At 44.0% G+C, this 19,059-nt stretch overlaps 1 protein-coding gene across 1 annotated transcript in view; it reads right to left on the bottom strand.

Annotated features, from left to right (window-relative positions):
• Positions 1 to 19,059, bottom strand: part of ltbp1 (latent transforming growth factor beta binding protein 1) — a 195,653-nt gene that overhangs the window by 67,076 nt on the left and 109,518 nt on the right. The window contains 3 exon segments of the mRNA XM_061788961.1: positions 2,470 to 2,643; positions 7,601 to 7,768; positions 17,740 to 17,862. Of these exon segments, the coding sequence (XP_061644945.1) occupies positions 2,470 to 2,643; positions 7,601 to 7,768; positions 17,740 to 17,862 (465 nt within the window).

Raw genomic sequence — 19,059 nt, 5'->3', positions numbered from 1 at the left:
TGCAAACAATAAGCAAACAACACCCGACAAAAAAGTTTTGATATAAAAGTATAATTTCATTGCAAATCAGTTTTACAGTGATAATACTAAACAATATTAATTGTAGTAGACCGAGAGGATAATATGTATGTGTAAATATATATGCGTTATTTTAAATTTCTTAGTCATCTATTCAAATAAATCTCCCCATTAACTACCTGCTGCTGCCGCTTCACCTTGCCGTCCACTGGCCAATCTAACTTGCATGTCGATATCCTGTCCTCTCATTACTTTATGGGTAGTCTGTTAAGATTAAAGCTCAAAGAACGAATCATTTCATAAACTGATTCAGTTCAGTATGTTCAGTAAAAAGATTTGTTCTTTTGAATGAAATGTTTGCGAACGAAACAACACTACGGCACAATAGATAGATATAGCCATTATGACATGGCCGCCACATTCAACTTGGCCGACACGTGGGCACGTCGTTTGGAATTGGATACATTTATTTTAGTTTTTTTTATATCTGTGACCGGGAAATCCGTCAGTCCCATTTTCTGCCTGCATTGCGGCACAGCGCCAGTCAACAACAGCGGCCAATTCTAAAACAAAAATATTTTGTTAACAGCAGTTTAAGTGACAAATGGAAATTATTTTTGGACACAAAAGATCTACGGCTCACATAAAGGCCTCAGTTGGCATGTAAAATCGTCCATGATATTAGAGTTACAAAAGGACAGCACAAGCATGGCTTGTTTAGAAAGGTTGCTAGGAATAAGCTTCTCTTGAAAAAGAACATAGCATTATGGCTTGGGAATGAAAAATTGCATTTTTATACATCACAAGGCCTCGGGGACTTGGGCAGACCATACCATACCAACTGTCAAGCACTGACGATTTTGAATGATTTTGACCTGTTTTGCAGCCAAAGGACCATGGTGTGTTGTCACTCACTCACCCATCTGTTCAACAGTGAAAGACTGGCCAAAATCAACCACCAAAAAATAAAAATAAAAACGCAGAAAAATAAAAGATTTGAGGTGTTCCACTCCCAAAATCCAGAGCTCAAACAGAATGAAATGATGTGGACTCTGGAGCGCTATTGATCATCTGAGGTTGTATTTCTAAATTTAGGACCTGGTAAGGAGCATTTTATTATGTCATGGAACACTGGAATATTAGAATTGAAAGAGGATGTATTTTAACAAACTGAATTCTTGATTAGAGCAAATTTGGTGGTTTCCTTTGATGTGTTTAATATGTTGCTTAAAAGCTGGGACGGGTCCAACAGAGATTTGAAAAAAGTAATTTATTTCTTGTTGTTGCTAGCAGAGGTTGTGACTTACACGTCTGTACCATTGTGTACTGGTGTTGTTAAACTGGGTATAGGGCTCACTTGAAAGTCGATAAATCATAGATATTTACAGATATTTGCAATGCCTGTAACTCATAATTGGGCATTTAGAGCTGTTGTGTAAATCAAGCCCAAGAGACACATCCATGAAAGTAAATAGATTACACGTGTCAAACTGGTGGCCAGATTTGGCCCGCCACATCATTTTATGTGGCCCGTGAAAGCAAATCACGTGTCGACTTCATGTGTCTTGCAAAAATTTCTAAATTCCAAATCGGCTTCCCATATAATAAGGTTGAGATATTACAAGCATTTTTTGTTACACGATCCCCCTTTTAAAATAAATCAAATGATTTAATAACATTTGATAAACGTTCTTATAGGCTTCTAATTCCAAAACTAAAACTAGCCACCAATTTGTTGTGAATATTTAATTAATGAGGTGATAATTCACAGTCATAATAGCCCCCCGAGCCAAGAGAAGTCATAACTACAATGTTACGTTTGACACGCTTGAAATAGAGGTTTGTTACGTGCAAGAAAACACTTCACTCTGGTTCAGTTAAACAATGCAAGACTGTGGGCATCTCAAATGGATAAAGACCCAAAATACACAGCCAGAGCAACCCAAGAGTTCAAGACAAAGAAATGTAAGTCTTCAAAGCCAATCCCGTCATCCAAATGTGCATACCTTTCATTCATTTAATACAAACTAGAGGGCAGAAAGTCCCACAAACAAGCAGCAATTTCAGTAGGCTGCAGTCAAAGCCTGGCAAAGGAGCTGATGAGAGGAAACAGCAATAACTGTTATACATGTGTTAGCAGTCATTGACTGCAAAGCTGTTTCCCCGAAATACAATCAGCAATAGTAATTATGCATGACTGCTTGCTGCTATTTTCCATAGAACCTTATTCATCTCAGCCCATGAACGGTGTTCATATCTGACACTGGCTAATGGCATCTTGAGTCGTCAAATGCAAGGAACATTTTCAATAGATTATAAAGTATCAATTCTTACTATTATTTTACTATCCAAGAAAATACCAATGTGACAAAGAATCACTCACTAAGTAGTCTAATTTTTCCATGCATATGCAATTACATGCAGACCAAATAACCAAATCAAGAGACTCACCTGGTATGATCTCTTCTGGGTTCCCAAAAGCCACCACTGTTTTTTCTGGTGTTGGCAAAGGGAGGTGGGTAAGTGGATCAATCGGTGTCTGGTGAACTGTAACTGGTTTATTGACAGGTGGATTTGGGAGAACAGTGTAGCCCATCCCACCAGGGCAAATTTCTTTGAACATAGCTATACAGGAAAAGAACAACACAATAGTTTAGGATACGTATATGTAGATCCACACATAAAGGCAGTAGTATTATTTGCACACGATAATTTTTAGAATCTAATGAAATATGTTTTACATGATAGTTTATGTTTAAAATTAAAGAATGAAATGAAATTCCTATTGTACATACATAGGGCAATATGATAGCGATGAGGCTTGCTTCTGTTTATGAATGATTCAAACTGAACATCGAAAAGGGTTTCTCCATTAAATTACAATGTACTGTATGCATACTTGACACATTGTCACTAATGTTCCAAACTAATATTAAATGGATAAAATCTGCTATTTTAACAAAAATACAGCATACACCATTTTTCGGCAAACAGAGATTCAGACTTCAAGAAAATTGTAGTTAGTCAGTAATGGGACACTCCTTTTCTCATTGATACGTGCTGAAGCTGGATGAGCCCTTGTTGTTTCAGGACTTGCAGATGTCCACTGAACTAAAAATAAATAAACCACATGGAACCTTTTTTTTAGCAGTTGATCCAAAAATGGTGCTTAGTCCAATACTTTTTTTCCCAAGGGTTAGCTTATTTACACTCCAGTAGAACAACAACTTATCCATCCATCCATTCTCTACCGCTTATCCGGGTCGGGTCGCGGGGGCAGTAGCTTCAGCAGGGACGCCCAGACTTCCCTCTCCCCAGCCACTTCATCCAGCTCTTCCGGGGGGATCCCGAGGCGTTCCCAGGCCAGCCGAAGGATGTAGTCTCTCCAGCGTGTCCTGGGTCGTCCCCGGGGTCTCCTCCCGGTGGGACATGCCCGGAACACCTCACCAGGGAGGCGTCCGGGAGGCATCCGAATCAGATGCCCCAGCCACCTCATCTGGCTCCTCTCAATGCGAAGGAGCAGCGGCTCTACTCTGAGATCCTCCCGGATGACCGAGCTTCTCACCCTATCTCTAAGGGAGAGCCCGGACACCCTGCGGAGGAAACTCATTTCGGCCGCTTGTATCCGGGATCTTGTTCTTTCGGTCACGACCCACAGCTCATGACCATAGGTGAGGGTAGGAACGAAGATCGACCGGTAAATTGAGAGCTTCGCCTTTCGGCTTAGCTCTTTCTTTACCACAACGGACCGATACAAAGTCCGCATCACTGCAGACGCTGCACCGATCCGCCTGTCGATCTCCCGTTCTATTCTTCCCTCACTCGTGAACAAGACCCCAAGATACTTGAATTCCTCCACTTGGGGCAGGATCTCATCCCCAACCTGGAGATGGCATGCCACCCTTTTCCGACTGAGGACCATGGTCTCAGATTTGGAGGTGCTGATTCTCATCCCAGCCGCTTCACACTCGGCTGCGAACTGCTCCAATGAGAGTTGGTGGTCACGGCTTGATGAAGCCAACAGAACCACATCATCTGCAAAAAGCAGAGATGCAATACTGAGGCCACCAAACCGGACCCCCTCTACGCCTCGGCTGCGCCTAGAAATTCTGTCCATAAAAGTTATGAACAGAATCGGCGACAAAGGGCAGCCTTGGCGGAGTCCAACCCTCACCGGGAACGAGTCCGACTTACTGCCGGATATGCGGACCAAACTCTGACTCCGGTCGTACAGGGACCGAAAAGCCCGTATCAGGGGGTTCGGTACCCCATACTCCCGAAGCACTCTCCACAGGACTCCCCGAGGGACACGGTCGAACGCCTTCTCCAAGTCCACAAAACACATGTAGACTGGTTGGTCGAACTCCCATGCACCCTCGAGGACCCTGCCGAGGGTGTAGAGCTGGTCCACTGTTCCACGGCCAGGACGAAAACCACACTGCTCCTCCTGAATCTGAGATTCGACTTCCCGACGGACCCTCCTCTCCAGCACCCCTGAATAGACCTTACCAGGGAGGCTGAGCAGTGTGATCCCCCTGTAGTTGGAACACACCCTCCGGTCCCCCTTCTTAAAAAGGGGGACCACCACCCCAGTCTGCCAATCCAGAGGCACTGTCCCCGATGTCCACGCGATGTTGCAGAGGCGTGTCAACCAGGACAGCCCCACAACATCCAGAGCCTTTAGGAACTCCGGGCGAATCTCATCCACCCCCGGGGCCCTGCCACCGAGGAGCTTTTTAACTACCTCGGTGACCTCAAACCCAGAGATAGGAGAGCCCGCCTCAGAGAACCCACACTCTGCTTCCCCATGGGAAGGCGTGTCGGTGGAATTGAGGAGGTCTTCGAAGTATTCTCCCCACCGACTCACAACGTCCCGAGTCGAGGTCAGCAGCGCCCCATCCCCACTATACACAGTGTTGGTGGTGCACTGCTTTCCTCTCCTGAGACGTCGGATGGTGGACCAGAATTTCCTCGAAGCCGTCCGGAAGTCTTTCTCCATGGCCTCACCGAACTCCTCCCATGCCCGGGTTTTTGCTTCAGCGACCACCAGAGCTGCATTCCGCTTGGCCAGCCGGTACCCATCAGCTGCCTCAGGAGTCCCACAGGCCAAAAAAGCCCGATAGGACTCCTTCTTCAGCTTGACGGCATCCCTCACCGTTGGTGTCCACCAACGGGTTCGGGGATTGCCGCCACGACAGGCACCGACCACCTTACGGCCACAGCTCCGGTCGGCCGCCTCAGCAATGGAGGCGCGGAACATGGTCCACTCGGACTCGATGTCCCCCGCCTCCCCCGGAACATGAGCAAAGTTCTGTCGGAGGTGGGAGTTGAAACTCCTTCTGACAGGGGATTCTGCCAGACGTTCCCAGCAGACCCTCACAATACGTTTGGGCCTGCCACGTCGGACCGGCATCTTCCCCCACCATCGGAGCCAACTCACCACCAGGTGGTGATCAGTTGACAGCTCCGCCCCTCTCTTCACCCGAGTGTCCAAGACATGCGGCCGCAAGTCCGATGACACGACCACAAAGTCGATCATCGAACTGCGACCTAGGGTGTCCTGGTGCCAAGTGCACGTGTGGACACCCTTATGCTTGAACATGGTGTTCGTTATGGACAATCCGTGACGAGCACAGAAGTCCAATAACAGAACACCGCTCGGGTTCTGATCGGGGGGGCCGTTCCTCCCAATCGCGCCCTTCCAGGTCTCAGTCATTGCCCACGTGAGCATTGAAGTCCCCCAACAGAACAATGGAGTCCCCAGCGGGAGCGCTCTCCAGCACCCCCTCCAAGGACTCCAAAAAGGGTGGGTACTCTGAACTGCTGTTTGGTGCATAGGCACAAACAACAGTCAGGACCCGTCCCCCCACCCGAAGGCGGAGGGAGGCTACCCTCTCGTCCACCGGGGTGAACCCCAACGTACAGGCGCCGAGCCGGGGGGCAATAAGTATACCCACATCTGCTCGGCGCCTCTCACCATGGGCAACTCCAGAGTGGAAGAGAGTCCAACCCCTCTCGAGAGGACTGGTACCAGAGCCCAAGGTGTGTGTGGAGGAGAGTCCGACTATATCGAGTCGGAACTTCTCGACCTCACACACCAGCTCGGGCTCCTTCCCTGCCAGAGAGGTGACATTCCACGTCCCTAGAGCCAGCTTCTGTAGCCGGGGATCGGATCGCCAAGGTCCCCGCCTTCGGCCACCACCCAGCTCACACTGCACCCGACCCCTATGGCCCCTCCCACAGGTGGTGAGCCCATGGGAAGGGGGACCCACGTTATCCTTTCGGGCTGTGCCCGGCCGGGCCCCATGGGTGCAGGCCCGGCCACCAGGCGCTCGCCTTCGAGCCCCACCACCAGGCCTGGCTCCAGTGGGGGACCCCGGTGGCCCGCGTCCGGGCAAGGGAAAACGAAGTCCATTGTTTGTCGTCATCATTAGGGGTCTTTGAGCCGTGCTTTGTCTGGTCCCTCACCTAGGACCTGTTTGTCATGGGTGACCCTGCCAGGGGCATAAAGCCCCAGACAACTTAGCTCCTAGGATCACTGGGACACACAAACCCCTCCACCACGACAAGGTGACGGCTCAAGGAGGGGTTGCCATTACAGGATCAATTATGATAAATGCTGATATCTAGTAACACCATTGTTGTCAGATTTCTATATTCGGTGAATTTACTGTAGTTCATGTTCAGTTCTTGCACTCTCCAAGTTGGAGGTTTTAATGACTTCCCGTTGTTCAGGAATAAGGCATAATCGACAAGACTCCATTTCTTAATATTTGACAAATAAGATAACACTACTTGATCAACTGTATAAGTGAAGTTTATGCATAAATAGATTATGGGCTTTTCGACAAAAATACAACACACACAAACCATTTGGGATAAATAATCATGAAATATAATCCAGTATGTTTGAATCTGACAGTTCCTTCTCATTGCAAGAACAAATCCCAAATCATTTGAACTAGCATTCTGAAATGTGAAAGAAAAAATAGAGAAAAGGGGTCAGTAGCAAAAGTATAGAACTAATGTAGAGTGAAAAAGGATGGTACACAAAAAAGCAACTACTAAGCCAAACTGTGAAACCCATGCAGACAGAGCATCAGAATTAAAAATAAATAAATAAATAGCGTGATGGGCTGTCAAATGTGTAAACAATCAGAGCCTGAGAATTTACAAAGAAGTGAAATGGGTTGTCAATTGTTGTGTAAACAATCTGCATGCTTGGTCAATTAAACTGGCTCTAGACATTATGGCCAGCCTTAGCTCAGGGGTTTGAAGACAAACTTTTTTTTTTCTCAAGAAGGTGCCATTTCCCATAGGAAAAAAAACATGCGGCTTCTCAAAAGGGTATATGTTATATGTTATGTAATTTCATACGTGGTGGTTGATGGGTGGGAGAGACCCAACTACAGTATTTTGACACAAGAAATTAGTAAGTGAATTCTCCATAATAATTCCGTGTTAATTGAGGACAGCTATGGCATAAACCTTATATTGAGTGGTGGTCTAACTGTTTTTTCAGGCAAGTGAGAAAACAGACTTTTGGGTCATGACGACAGTCTAACCCAACTGGAGGCCTTACCTGTTCCTGGAGGGGGACATTTGTCACAATGTGGTCCCCAAGCTTTGCCCACACTGCAGCAGCAGAGCTGTTTGCTCAGCTGAGCAGACACTGGGTGCAAACACTGCCGCCCTGAGCTCACCAAACGGAAGCAAGCCCCCTTCTCCTCTTGGATGGCAGGCATGTTGGCTGAGGAGGTGTGTAGGAGGAGGACAAAGAGGAGCAGAGCGGATGCGATGGAAGTGGTGCGCCAGAGTGTAGGAGACACACAAGGGGGAAGATATGACAAAGTGAAGCAATGAAGAAGTCCCCTTCACCAAAGCAAACTTGCCTCAAATAAGACATATGTATCAAACATGATATAAACATTTTCGTAAAACACAAGACTGCAATAAGAAAAGCAAGTATTTTATGGTGATTCGTCATTCCTCCACATCTGGTGACAACACTGAGAGCTACACACAACACATTCAAACACAACAGAGCACAGATTAAACACTGTAGGAAAGACACAAATAAACATTAACATGCATTACAGCCAAGCACTGGTTGAGATGAAGGCATGCAGAAGGGTTTAGTTTGTGCTTTCCAAGTAAAACGGTGCAATTAAACATCCCCACATACCAATGACAGCTGGAATTGTTCTAACTGGAACAGACAAAATATTTTTTTCAATGGGGAACAAAAAAGGCTTTTAAGGTCCAGTATTAGATAGTTACATGATGGATAGATAGATATTTTATTCATCCATAAGGGATATTCACTCACTATTAGGTATTGAAAAATCAATTAATTACACCTTTATCCAGATCCTCACTGAAATGGGTTCTTCCTTGGCACATACACCACCCCTTTATGGACTACTTTTGATGGTTTTACTATATCAAAATGAGTGTTGTGAAAACAAGTAGAAGTATTTTATAAGGGCAACGTATGTTATGATGCCTTTCAATGTTCACCTTTCCGTTTTGCTAATCCCATCATAAAAACTGACACTCAGTCCATGTTATAGAAAAACTACTGTATTCCTTAAATCCATAGATCAATTCTGTGTTGTTTGAAAAACTGTTGCATGTAAAACTATCCATCCATCCATTTTCTGAGCCGCTTCTCCTCACTAGGGTTGCGGGCGTGCTGGAGCCTATCCCAGCTATCATCGGGCAGGAGGCGGGGTACACCCTGAACTGGTTGCCAGCCAATCGCAGGGCACATACAAACAAACAACCATTCGCACGCACAGTCACACCTACGGGCAATTTAGAGTCTTCAATTAATGCATGTTTTTGGGATGTGGGAGGAAACCGGAGTGCCCGGAGAAAACCCACACAGGCACGGGGAGAACATGCAAACTCCACACAGGTGGGGCCGGGGATTGAACCCGGATCCTCAGAACTGTGAGGCTGACGCTCTAACCAGTCGTCCACCGTGCCACTGCATGTAAAACTAATTGTAATCAATTAGGTAAATCATGGCGGCATGGTGGATGACTGGTTAGCACATCTTCCTCACAGTTCTGAGGACCCGGGTTCAAATCCGGCTTCGCCTGTGTGTAGTTTGCATGTTCTCGTGGGTTTTCTCTGGGTACTCCGATTTCCTCCCACATCCCAAAAACATACATGGTAGGTTAATTCATCCATCCATTTTCTGTACCACTTATCCTCACTAGGGTCGCGGGCATAGTGGAGCCTATCCCAGCTATCTTCGGGTGAGAGGCGGGGTACACCCTGAACTGGTCGCCAGCCAATCGCAGGGCACATATAAACAAACAACCATTCGCATTCACACTCACGGGCAATTTAGAGTCTTCAATCAACCTACCACGCATGTTTTTGGGATGTGGGAGGAAACCGGAGTACCCGGAGAAAACCCACGCAGGCACGGGGAGAACATGCAAACTCCACACAGGCGGGGCCGGGATTAGAACCCTAGTCCTCAGAACTGTGAGGCAGATGTGCTAACCAGTCGGTCACCGAGGTTAACTGAAGACTCTAAATTCTCTAAATTGAATGTGATTGTTGTTTATATGTGCCTTGCGCCTTGGCTGGCGACCCGTTCAGGGTGTACCCCACCTCTCGCCCAGAGTCAGCTGGGATAGGCTCCAGCAAACCCGCCACCCTAGTGAGGATAAGCGGTACGGAAAATGGATGGATGTACAGACCCTTTCCAAAAAATTTGAATATCATGGAAAAGTTTATTTCCATAATTCCATTCAAAAAGTTAAACTTTCATAGATTATAAATTCAGGGTCCACAATTTAAACAATTTCAAGTATTTATTTGTTTATTTTACATAATTTGGGCTTTCAGCTCGTAAAACCCACAAATCAGGAATTCAAAAAATTAGAATACTGTGAAGAAATCACGATTTGCCAGTTTTTGTTGAAAAAAAAGAAGAAATTAAGGTCACATAAAATCAATCAAAATATGGTACTTTAAAAACGATATGTTAATCTTGAATACTTGGTTTGGAATCCCTCTGGTTTAATCACAACCTCGATGGGGCGTGGCATTGAGGTAATGAACCTGTGGCATTGCCTGGGAGTTATGGAAGCCCAGATTTCCTTGATGCTTGCTCTCAGTTCTTCTTTGTTTTTGGGTCTTGTGCCCCTCATTTTCCTCTTGATAATACCCCATAGATTCTCAATGGTGTTTAGATCCGGCGAGTTGGCTGGCCAGTCAGTGTTTCTGGCGGGGGCCAGGTCCTGTTGTAAGATGAAAGCTGCATATTCATACAGATCATCAGCAGAAGGAATCATGAAGTCCTCTAAAACATTCTGGTAGACAGTTGCGGTGACCTTGGATTTAAGAAAGCAGAGTTTACACCTGCACTGGACATTGCACCCCAAATCATGACTGACTGTGGATATTTCACACTGGACCTCAAGCTGCTTTGGTTCTGTTCTTCACCAGTCTTCCTCCAAACCCTTGGACGTGATTCCCGCATGAAGGGCATACTTTACTTTCATCAGAAAAGAGGACCTTGTACCACTGGCCAATAGTCCAGTCCTTCTACCTTGACGCAGTTGAGACGCTTCCTACGTGGGCTCAGGCTCAGAAGTGACTTGACCCGAGAAACCCGACAGTTGTAGCCCATCTCCCGGATGCGTCTGAATGTGGTGTTTTTTGAAACTGTGACTCCCGCCTCATTCCACTCTTTCTGGATCTCTGCTAGATTCTTGAATCTTCTCTGTTTGATAATCCGCTGAAGCCCACGGTCATCTCTTTGGCTGTGCATCTTCTCCTGACACATTTTGTCCCCTAGACTTTCCATTGATATGCTTTGGACACAGAACTCTGTGAACAGCCAGCCTCCTTAGCTATGAACTTTTGTGGCTTTCCCATCCTATGGAGGGTATCAATGATGGTCTTCTGGCCAGTTGTCAAGTCTGCAATATTTCCCATATTGAACCCAACTGAGTTAACTGAACCAAACTGAAGCAATTTAATGATACCTGGAGAAACCTGTGCAGATGCTTAGAGTTTAGTAGTTGATTAGTGTGTGACACTCAGTTTAAAACATTTATTTTAAAATTTGGGCTGATTTCTTCACAGTATTCTAATTTTATAAATTCCTGATTTCGTGGGTTTTATGAGCTGGAAGCCCAAATTATGTAAAAATAAACAAATAAATACTTGAAATTGTTTAAATTGTGGGCCCTGAATCTGTAATCTATGCAAGTTTTTGAATGGAATTATGGAAATAAATAAACTTTTCATGATATTAAATTTTTTTGGAAAGGATCTATATAGGTCAAGCGTCTGCTATATCTAAACTAAAATGTACCCCAGGAAGAAAAAGCTCAAATTCCTGACAGCACAGTCCAAATTTTACTGTGAAACTGAATACACCCAAACTATACTTTCTGGAAATATTAATAACTACACAAGAACAGCTATTCAACTTGATATTGTGTGCTTATCTGACAATACGGGGCAGCCTACAAGACATAATCCAATGTCAACAAAAAGAGATTGAGACACTCTTGAGTACACTGCCGACTACAGACAAACTAGTCAATCAAGGGACTGTGAAAGCAAGATGAAACATGGTCGTTTTCACGGGCCAAAACTAATAATATATATGCCCTTTGAACAATATCCTGTTTACAGCACCATGCTTTATGTATGATTCAAAAAGCATTTGACAGACGATAGCCAAAGAATGTGTACATAGTGATCTAAACCCAAACCAATTTAGGTTGCATGTCTTTTAAAATAGATATACTTGTTGTTACTTAAGAACAATAGTCTCTAAAGGTTTGAAGATAAAAAATAAAAAAAGAGGCTGGTTGAAGATTGTAAAGCAAGTAGCACAGATTTGATAAAATAATGAATATGATACTTCCTTTTGCTGTATAATAAACAAGTTAGCCAGGTGATGAATGTCAAAGAAAAAGTTTTTTTTTCTTTTTTTATAACCATTATGGCTAGAGTAATGGGATAGACTTACAGGTATGAAACACCAATAAAGCTGAAAGCAGGAAATCATAAACCTTAACCATTTTCCAGAACATTTGGCTAAAATAACATCACACATACCCAAAATATGACAAGTCAAACCAGAGGGATCCCAAAGAAGGACATTTGATCGACCACTTCAAACTTGCCAAACTAGTAATTTAGTTTGTATCATTGTGAGAACAACTTGCTCACAATAGTATTTGTGCACTATTAAAAGAATGTGTTCCTTTCCCAACCAGTTGTTATATTTAACACTTTTTAAATGTAATTTGCAACAAATGTCTCCTGTTACAGAAACCATAAAAAAAGACAATCGGATGTACAGTGCTCCGAATAGCCCTAGTTTATCAGGGACAATATTGTTGCCCAAGCATTTCTTCTCTCAACAATGTGCTGCTGTGGGACTTTTAGTTAAAAAAATATATAATAATTAAATGGTGATTAGGTGCACAATTGTCCATGTTCTGAACGAATGTATTGTTGTAACTGAGACAACAAGGCAGCAATGATGTCTCAATCACAAAAAGTGCTTGTGCAGCAGAAGGAAAGGATAATGTTCCTGCAGTGGTCTGTCCAAAAACCTTTTATTAAGATGACGATAATTCAGTAAAAGCTTTGATTTGTGTCTGACGTTAGGTGTCAATTTCTGTGACACCCAAATTTTGCCCAAATTAGGCTGGGACAGGCTCCAAAATGTAAGTAACATGCAGGACTAAAGCAATGGTCCTTGATCACTGCACATATTGTCAGCCCAAACCTATCAATCACCCACTATCAACCACGGGAAACTGCTTTGGCGTTCCACAAAAACCTTGAAAGCAAAGGCAGACCATGAACAGTCTGCCTTGCAGTACATGCTTGAGGAGGGATGAGATTATACAGTAAAAAGCATGCCATTATCCATGCACTATTGTAGATTCATATGCATTGCATCAAGCATGTTAAAAGCATTTCTCACTATCTTATGTTGAAGAACATGTCGAAGTGTATACTGTACGTATTTCCCAGTTATTCAGTCAGAAATTCACCAAGATATTAAATTCATATAGCAATGTTATTAAATGATCTTTCATTCAAACTAATGTAATATTTTATTTTAATAGACAACACTAAACAATTAACATAATATTTTAGATTGTGCACATCAAACTAAAACAAACGACATGAGTGATTAATTTTGCAACACTCTGGAGCAACGCTATTACAAAAGATAGAAATTATATTATTCTCATTGTCCATCCATCCATCCATTTTCTTCCGCGGTCGGGTCGCGTGGGCAGTAGCTTTAGTGGGGAAGCCCAGACCTCCCTCTCCCCAGCTCTTCCGGGGGGATCCCGAAGCATTACCAGGCCAGCTGAGAGACATAGTCTCTCCGCCGTGTCCTGGGTCATCCCCGGGGTCTCCTCCTGGGGGGACATGCCCGGGACACCTCACCAGGGAGGCGTCCAGGAGGCATCCTAATCAGATCCCCGAGCCACGTCATCTGGCTCCTCTCAATATGGAGCGCCTCTAATCTGAGCCCCTACCGGATGACCGAGCTTCCCACCCTCTCTCTAGGGGAGAGCCCGGAGGCTCTCTAATTTCGGCCGCTTGGATCCGGGATCTTATTTTTTCGGTCACGACTCACAGGTCGTGACCATAGGTGAGGGTAGGAACGTAAATCGACAGGTAGCTCAAGAGCTTCGCCTTTCAGCTCAACTTCTTCTTCACCACAACGGACCGATACAAAGTCCGCATCACTGCATACGCTGCACCGATCTGCCTGTCGAGCTCCATTCTTCACTCACTCGTGAACAAGACCCTGAGATACTTGAACTCATCCGCTTGGGGCAGGATCTCATCCCCGACCTGGAGAGGGACACTCCACTCGAGTCCGATTTACTGCCGGCAATGTGGACCAAACTCTGACACTGGTCGTACAGGGACTGAACAGCCCGTATCAGAGGGTAAGGTACCCCATAATCCCGAAGCACCCCCCACAGGACTCCCCGAGGGACACGGTCGAACGCCTTCTCCAATTCCACAAAACACCCCTGAATAGACCTTACCAGGGAGGCTGAGGAGTGTGATCCCCCTGTAGTTGGAACACACCCTCCGGTCCCGCTTCTTAAAAAGGGGGACCACCACTCCAGTCTGCCAATCCAGAGGTACTGTCCCCGATGTCCACGCGATGTTGCAGAGGCGTGTCAACCAGGACACCCCCACAACATCCAGAGCCTTTAGGAGCTCTGGGCAAATCTCATCCACCCCTGGGGCCTTGCCACCGAAAAGCTTTTTAACCACCTTGGTGACCTCAACCCCAGACACAGGACAGCCCACCTCAGAGACCCCAGAGACTTCCTCATGGGAAGGCGTGTCGGTGGAATTGAGGAGGTCTTCGAAGTATTCTCCCCACCTACTCACAATGTCGAGGTCAGCAGTGCCCCATCCCCACTATACACAATGTTGATGGTGCAATGCTTCCCCCTCCTGAGATGCCGGATGGTGGACCAGAATTCCCTCACAGTCGTTCTTCATGGCCTCACCGAACTCCTCCCACGCCTCAGTGTTTGCCTTAGCTACCACCAAAGCTGCATTCCTCTTGGCCAGCCGGTACCCATCAGATGCCTCAGGAGTCCCACAGGCCAAAAAGCCCCAGTAGGACTCTATCTTCAGCTTGACGGCATCCCAGTCACCAACCACCTTACAGCCACAGCTCCGGTCGGCCCCCTCAGCAATGGAGGCGTGGAACATGGTTCACTCGGACTCAATGTCCCTCACCTCCTTGGAACTCCCTCTGACAGGGGATTCTCCCAGACGTTCCCAGCAGACCCTCACAATACGTTTGGGCCTGCCAGGTCGGACCGGCATCTTCCCCCACCATCAGAGCCAACTCACCACCAGGTGGTGATCAGTTGACAACTTCGTCCCTCTCTTCACCAGAGTGTCCAAGACATGCGGCCACAAGTCCGATGACACGACCACAAAGTCAATCATCGAACTGCGACCTAGGGTGTCCTGGTGCCAAGTGCACGTGTGGACACCCTTATGCTTGAACATGGTGTTCGTTATGGACAATCCGTGATGAGCACAGAATACTGCTCGGGTTCTGATAGGGGGGGCATTCCTCCCAAACACGCCCTTCCACGATCAGGTGACGGCTCAAGGAGGGGATTATTCTCATTGGAAAAATTATATTTTTTAGATAGTTGCAGCATCAGCATTTGGGCCTTCTTTATGATGAACACATGGAAGTCTTGATTCCAAGGTTATATTGTTCATCTATCTATCCATCCATCCATCCATCCATCCATCCATCTATTCATCTACAGTATGATCTTCAGTTTGTTCTCCTGAGGGAGTTCTGATGAGGGAATACAGTTTTCATTGTCATGGTTGTTATGGTGGCTGCTAGATTCCCCTGATTAGGCTACTGTCTATGTAAAGTCTAGAATTTGCTTATGTCCTCTGCAAAACAGACGTCATATTTAGATTAGTAGTAATCCAGCATGGTATATGCATATGTATTTTTGAGGTTTAAACTGAATTATAAATCAGAAAGTAAAAGGCACTTTGATCTTCATGGAGTTGAAATCATCGTAACATCATATGTAGTTTTGTACTCTCAATATTTTCATTACTAGTAATTTCAAACTAAACTGGGACCAGCTACACTTTAAGATTGTTATTGGGAGAAAGCACCACCCTTTCATCACGGAATCTTGATTTACCATAATCGTTAAACGTAAATTAATAATAATTGTGCCCACACATGTCAAACTGAATGACTTAAAGTGGTTAAGGAAAAATGTTGCTTTGATAAAATTGCTGTAGCATCTTCAGAGTGGCTGATGTTTAGACAGAAGTGTAGCCTCTATCTTTGTAAAGTAAACTGGTTTGTCAACTGGTTTATCATTTTTATGGTGAAAATCGTTTGGCAAAATAAATTTGTAAAAATACATATTCCATCTGCATTCTCGGGACTCTAGCTGTATTGCAAGGTAAATATCTCAGATGCCACAATGGTCCCGTGTACTGTTGATATAGTCCTTTTTTATGTTCTTTTTGCAAGCTTTCCCTCAGGATGTGTTTCCTCTTGCTCAGTCTGTCAGGAATTGACTCTTGAAATAAAAATCCTGACAAAGATAAAATTACGAAAACTGGTAGTTGATAACAATTTTTCTTGACCAAGGCTAAAATCTAAAATGACTCCAAAGGTAAAATAGTGACCTGACACTAAATGATTTGTTTCATTCCATTCAAAAGCCAGCTGTCTTCAAAATTAAATTCGATATAATGCAACATTTCTATCATTTAAATTTTATCAATTTATTTTGATTAAAACTAAAAGGATACATTTAGTTTTATTAAATTAAACATTTATTTTACTAAATGTATCCTTTTAGTTTTAATCAAAATAAATTGATAAAAATAGATAATAAAATTGGCCTAACTCTTCCATAAAACTAAATGTATCCTGGCGGCACAGTGACCGACCGACTGGTTTGAGCGTCTACCTCACAGTTCTGAGGACTGGGGTTCAATCCCCAGCCTCGCCTTTGTGGAGTTTGCATGTTCTCCCTGTGCCTGCATGGGTTTTCTCCGGGCACTCCGGTTTCCTCCCACATCCCAAAAACATGCGTGGTAGGTTGAATGAAGACTCTAAATTGCCCGTAGGTGTGAATGTGAGTGCGAATGGTTGTTTGTTTATGTGTGCCCTGCGATTGGTTGGCAACCAGTTCAGGGTGTACCCAGTCTCCTGCCCGAAAATAGCTGGGACAGGCTCCAGCACTCCCGCGACCCTAGTGAGGATAAGCGGCTCAGAAAATTAATGGATGGATAAATGTATCCTAAATGGTCCATTAAAGAAACAAAATACGCTGAGAAATCCATCCATCCATTTTCTGACCCGCTTCTCCTCACTAGGGTCGCGGGCGTGCTGGAGCCTATCCCAGCTATCATCAAGCAGGAGGCGGGGTACACCCTGAACTGGTTGCCAACCAATCGCAGGGCACATACAAACACACAACCATTCGCACTCACATTCACACCTACGGGCAATTTAGAGTCTCCAATTCATGCATGTTTTTGGGATGTGGGAGGAAACCGGCGTGCCCGGAGAAAACCCATGCTGGCACAGGGAGAACATGCAAACTCCCCACAGGCGGGGCCGCGGATTGAACCCCGGTCCTCAGAACTGTGAGCCTGACGCTCTAACCAGTCGCCCACCGTGCCGCACGCTGAGAAATATATTACATTAGTTATTACAGTGGCCATTGCAACCACCATATTATTGATACTGTATAATGCTGGATTAAGTTAATATAAGAGTAATCAAACTGAAGATCATTCATAAAAGCATTTCTCTTGAGGGATCATGATGATCATAATGAGTATAAATTAGTACTGAGTAATCAATTAAATGGAAAAAATACATTTGCATATTGTCACTGACCAATGTAGCAGTGTTGTGAGTTTTATTTTCTTCAAGAAAAGCTGTACTTAGTGTTGTTTTGGTCTAAAATAAAACATTTGTTGAGATATCGATGGGCAGCTATTATATTAAAAGAAGGTAGAGTTATTACAACTAGTATTTATTTATATTATATATTATTTTTTATTAATCCTATTGCCACGACAAGAATAAATCAATTATTGTACATGATACATAATACATCATAACATGTCGTTTGTAGTGCAATAGGAAACTGTTACACTTACATATGCATGTGGTGAGCATGGGGTTGGGGATGTAGCCAGGTTTGCAGATGCATCTATAGCTGCCCACAGTGTTCACACAATTTCCATTTGGACACACGCCCTGTAGCTGGCACTCATCAAAATCTGTGAATAAATAAGATAAATAAGCTAAATATATATATATATATATATATATATATATATATATATATATATACTGAAATAATAGGAACAAATACAACATGGTCATTTTTGCAAGTAGTATGAATTCTTGTGTACATGTAAACCATGAGGTAGAAATTGTGTCCTCAAATTCGAACTTTTCTCACAGACCTCAGAATCATCTCATATATCATTAAAAATTGGGTAAGACACACTTCCAATTCATGATCAAAAATCTAACACAAGACTCAATTTCAGTGTCTGTAGTAGTTGTTTGTCAGGAACAAACCATAATTAAAAATACCATAATTGGACTGCTGAGCTACTCAAGACACTGTTTACAGCAAAAATAACAAGAACCAAGCAAGAGTGATCTACTATGTCTCTCGAGACATAATGATGCCTACCTACATACTGAAGTGGATCTTGAAAATATTCTCCACAGTCCATATAGGCATATGTTAATGCTCATTACATTATGACAGTAATCTCATAAAATTAAACAGATTTTTTTGTCTTAATACAACCCACGGGCCTGGTGATGGAGAGCACGTTCACGGCTATTTTTCAATGAAAGTAACTGTTGTTTCTATTTTGTCCCCTGGTGGGCGCACTGACAACCACTTACCACTTAAATGACATTAGTCGGGTTGACATGGTGACTATTTTGTCATTCCGATTGAAATCATTCGGATGGAAGATCTCTGGTCAACAGTTTATATTTGACATGATCCATTGCGATTGGGTGTATAAATGCACACTACATTTAATCGAACAGCTGGGTGACATGCAGACACTGATGTGAACGTCATATCATTTATCAAGATAGAGGTCGGTCATCTACTTAGCACCGTAATTGGGATCGGTTTTACACTTTCATCAAAACAATTGCTTGATAAAAAAAATTACAAGTAGTAAAAAGAACATCTCCGTGGCATATGAGCTCTGGTCGTAAGCCGCCATATTTACATGACATCACCGCACATTTATATCATTCCGCTCCATTCCAATTGACCCTTTACATGACGGAAATTTACTCCTGATCGGTTTGGCAAAAGTGAAACTGAATGAAATGAAATTCTATTGAGATTCTGCCTGTTTATTCCGATTGAGGTGTTTATATGTTGCATTTTCATTTGATTCAACCGATTATAATCGGAATAGAAGGCTCCATGTAAA

The sequence above is a fragment of the Phyllopteryx taeniolatus genome, chromosome 11, assembly GCF_024500385.1.
Source record: "Phyllopteryx taeniolatus isolate TA_2022b chromosome 11, UOR_Ptae_1.2, whole genome shotgun sequence".
NCBI lineage: Eukaryota > Metazoa > Chordata > Actinopteri > Syngnathiformes > Syngnathidae > Phyllopteryx > Phyllopteryx taeniolatus.
Note: the sequence above shows the minus strand (reverse complement) of the source record. Positions and strands in the feature narration are given on the sequence as shown.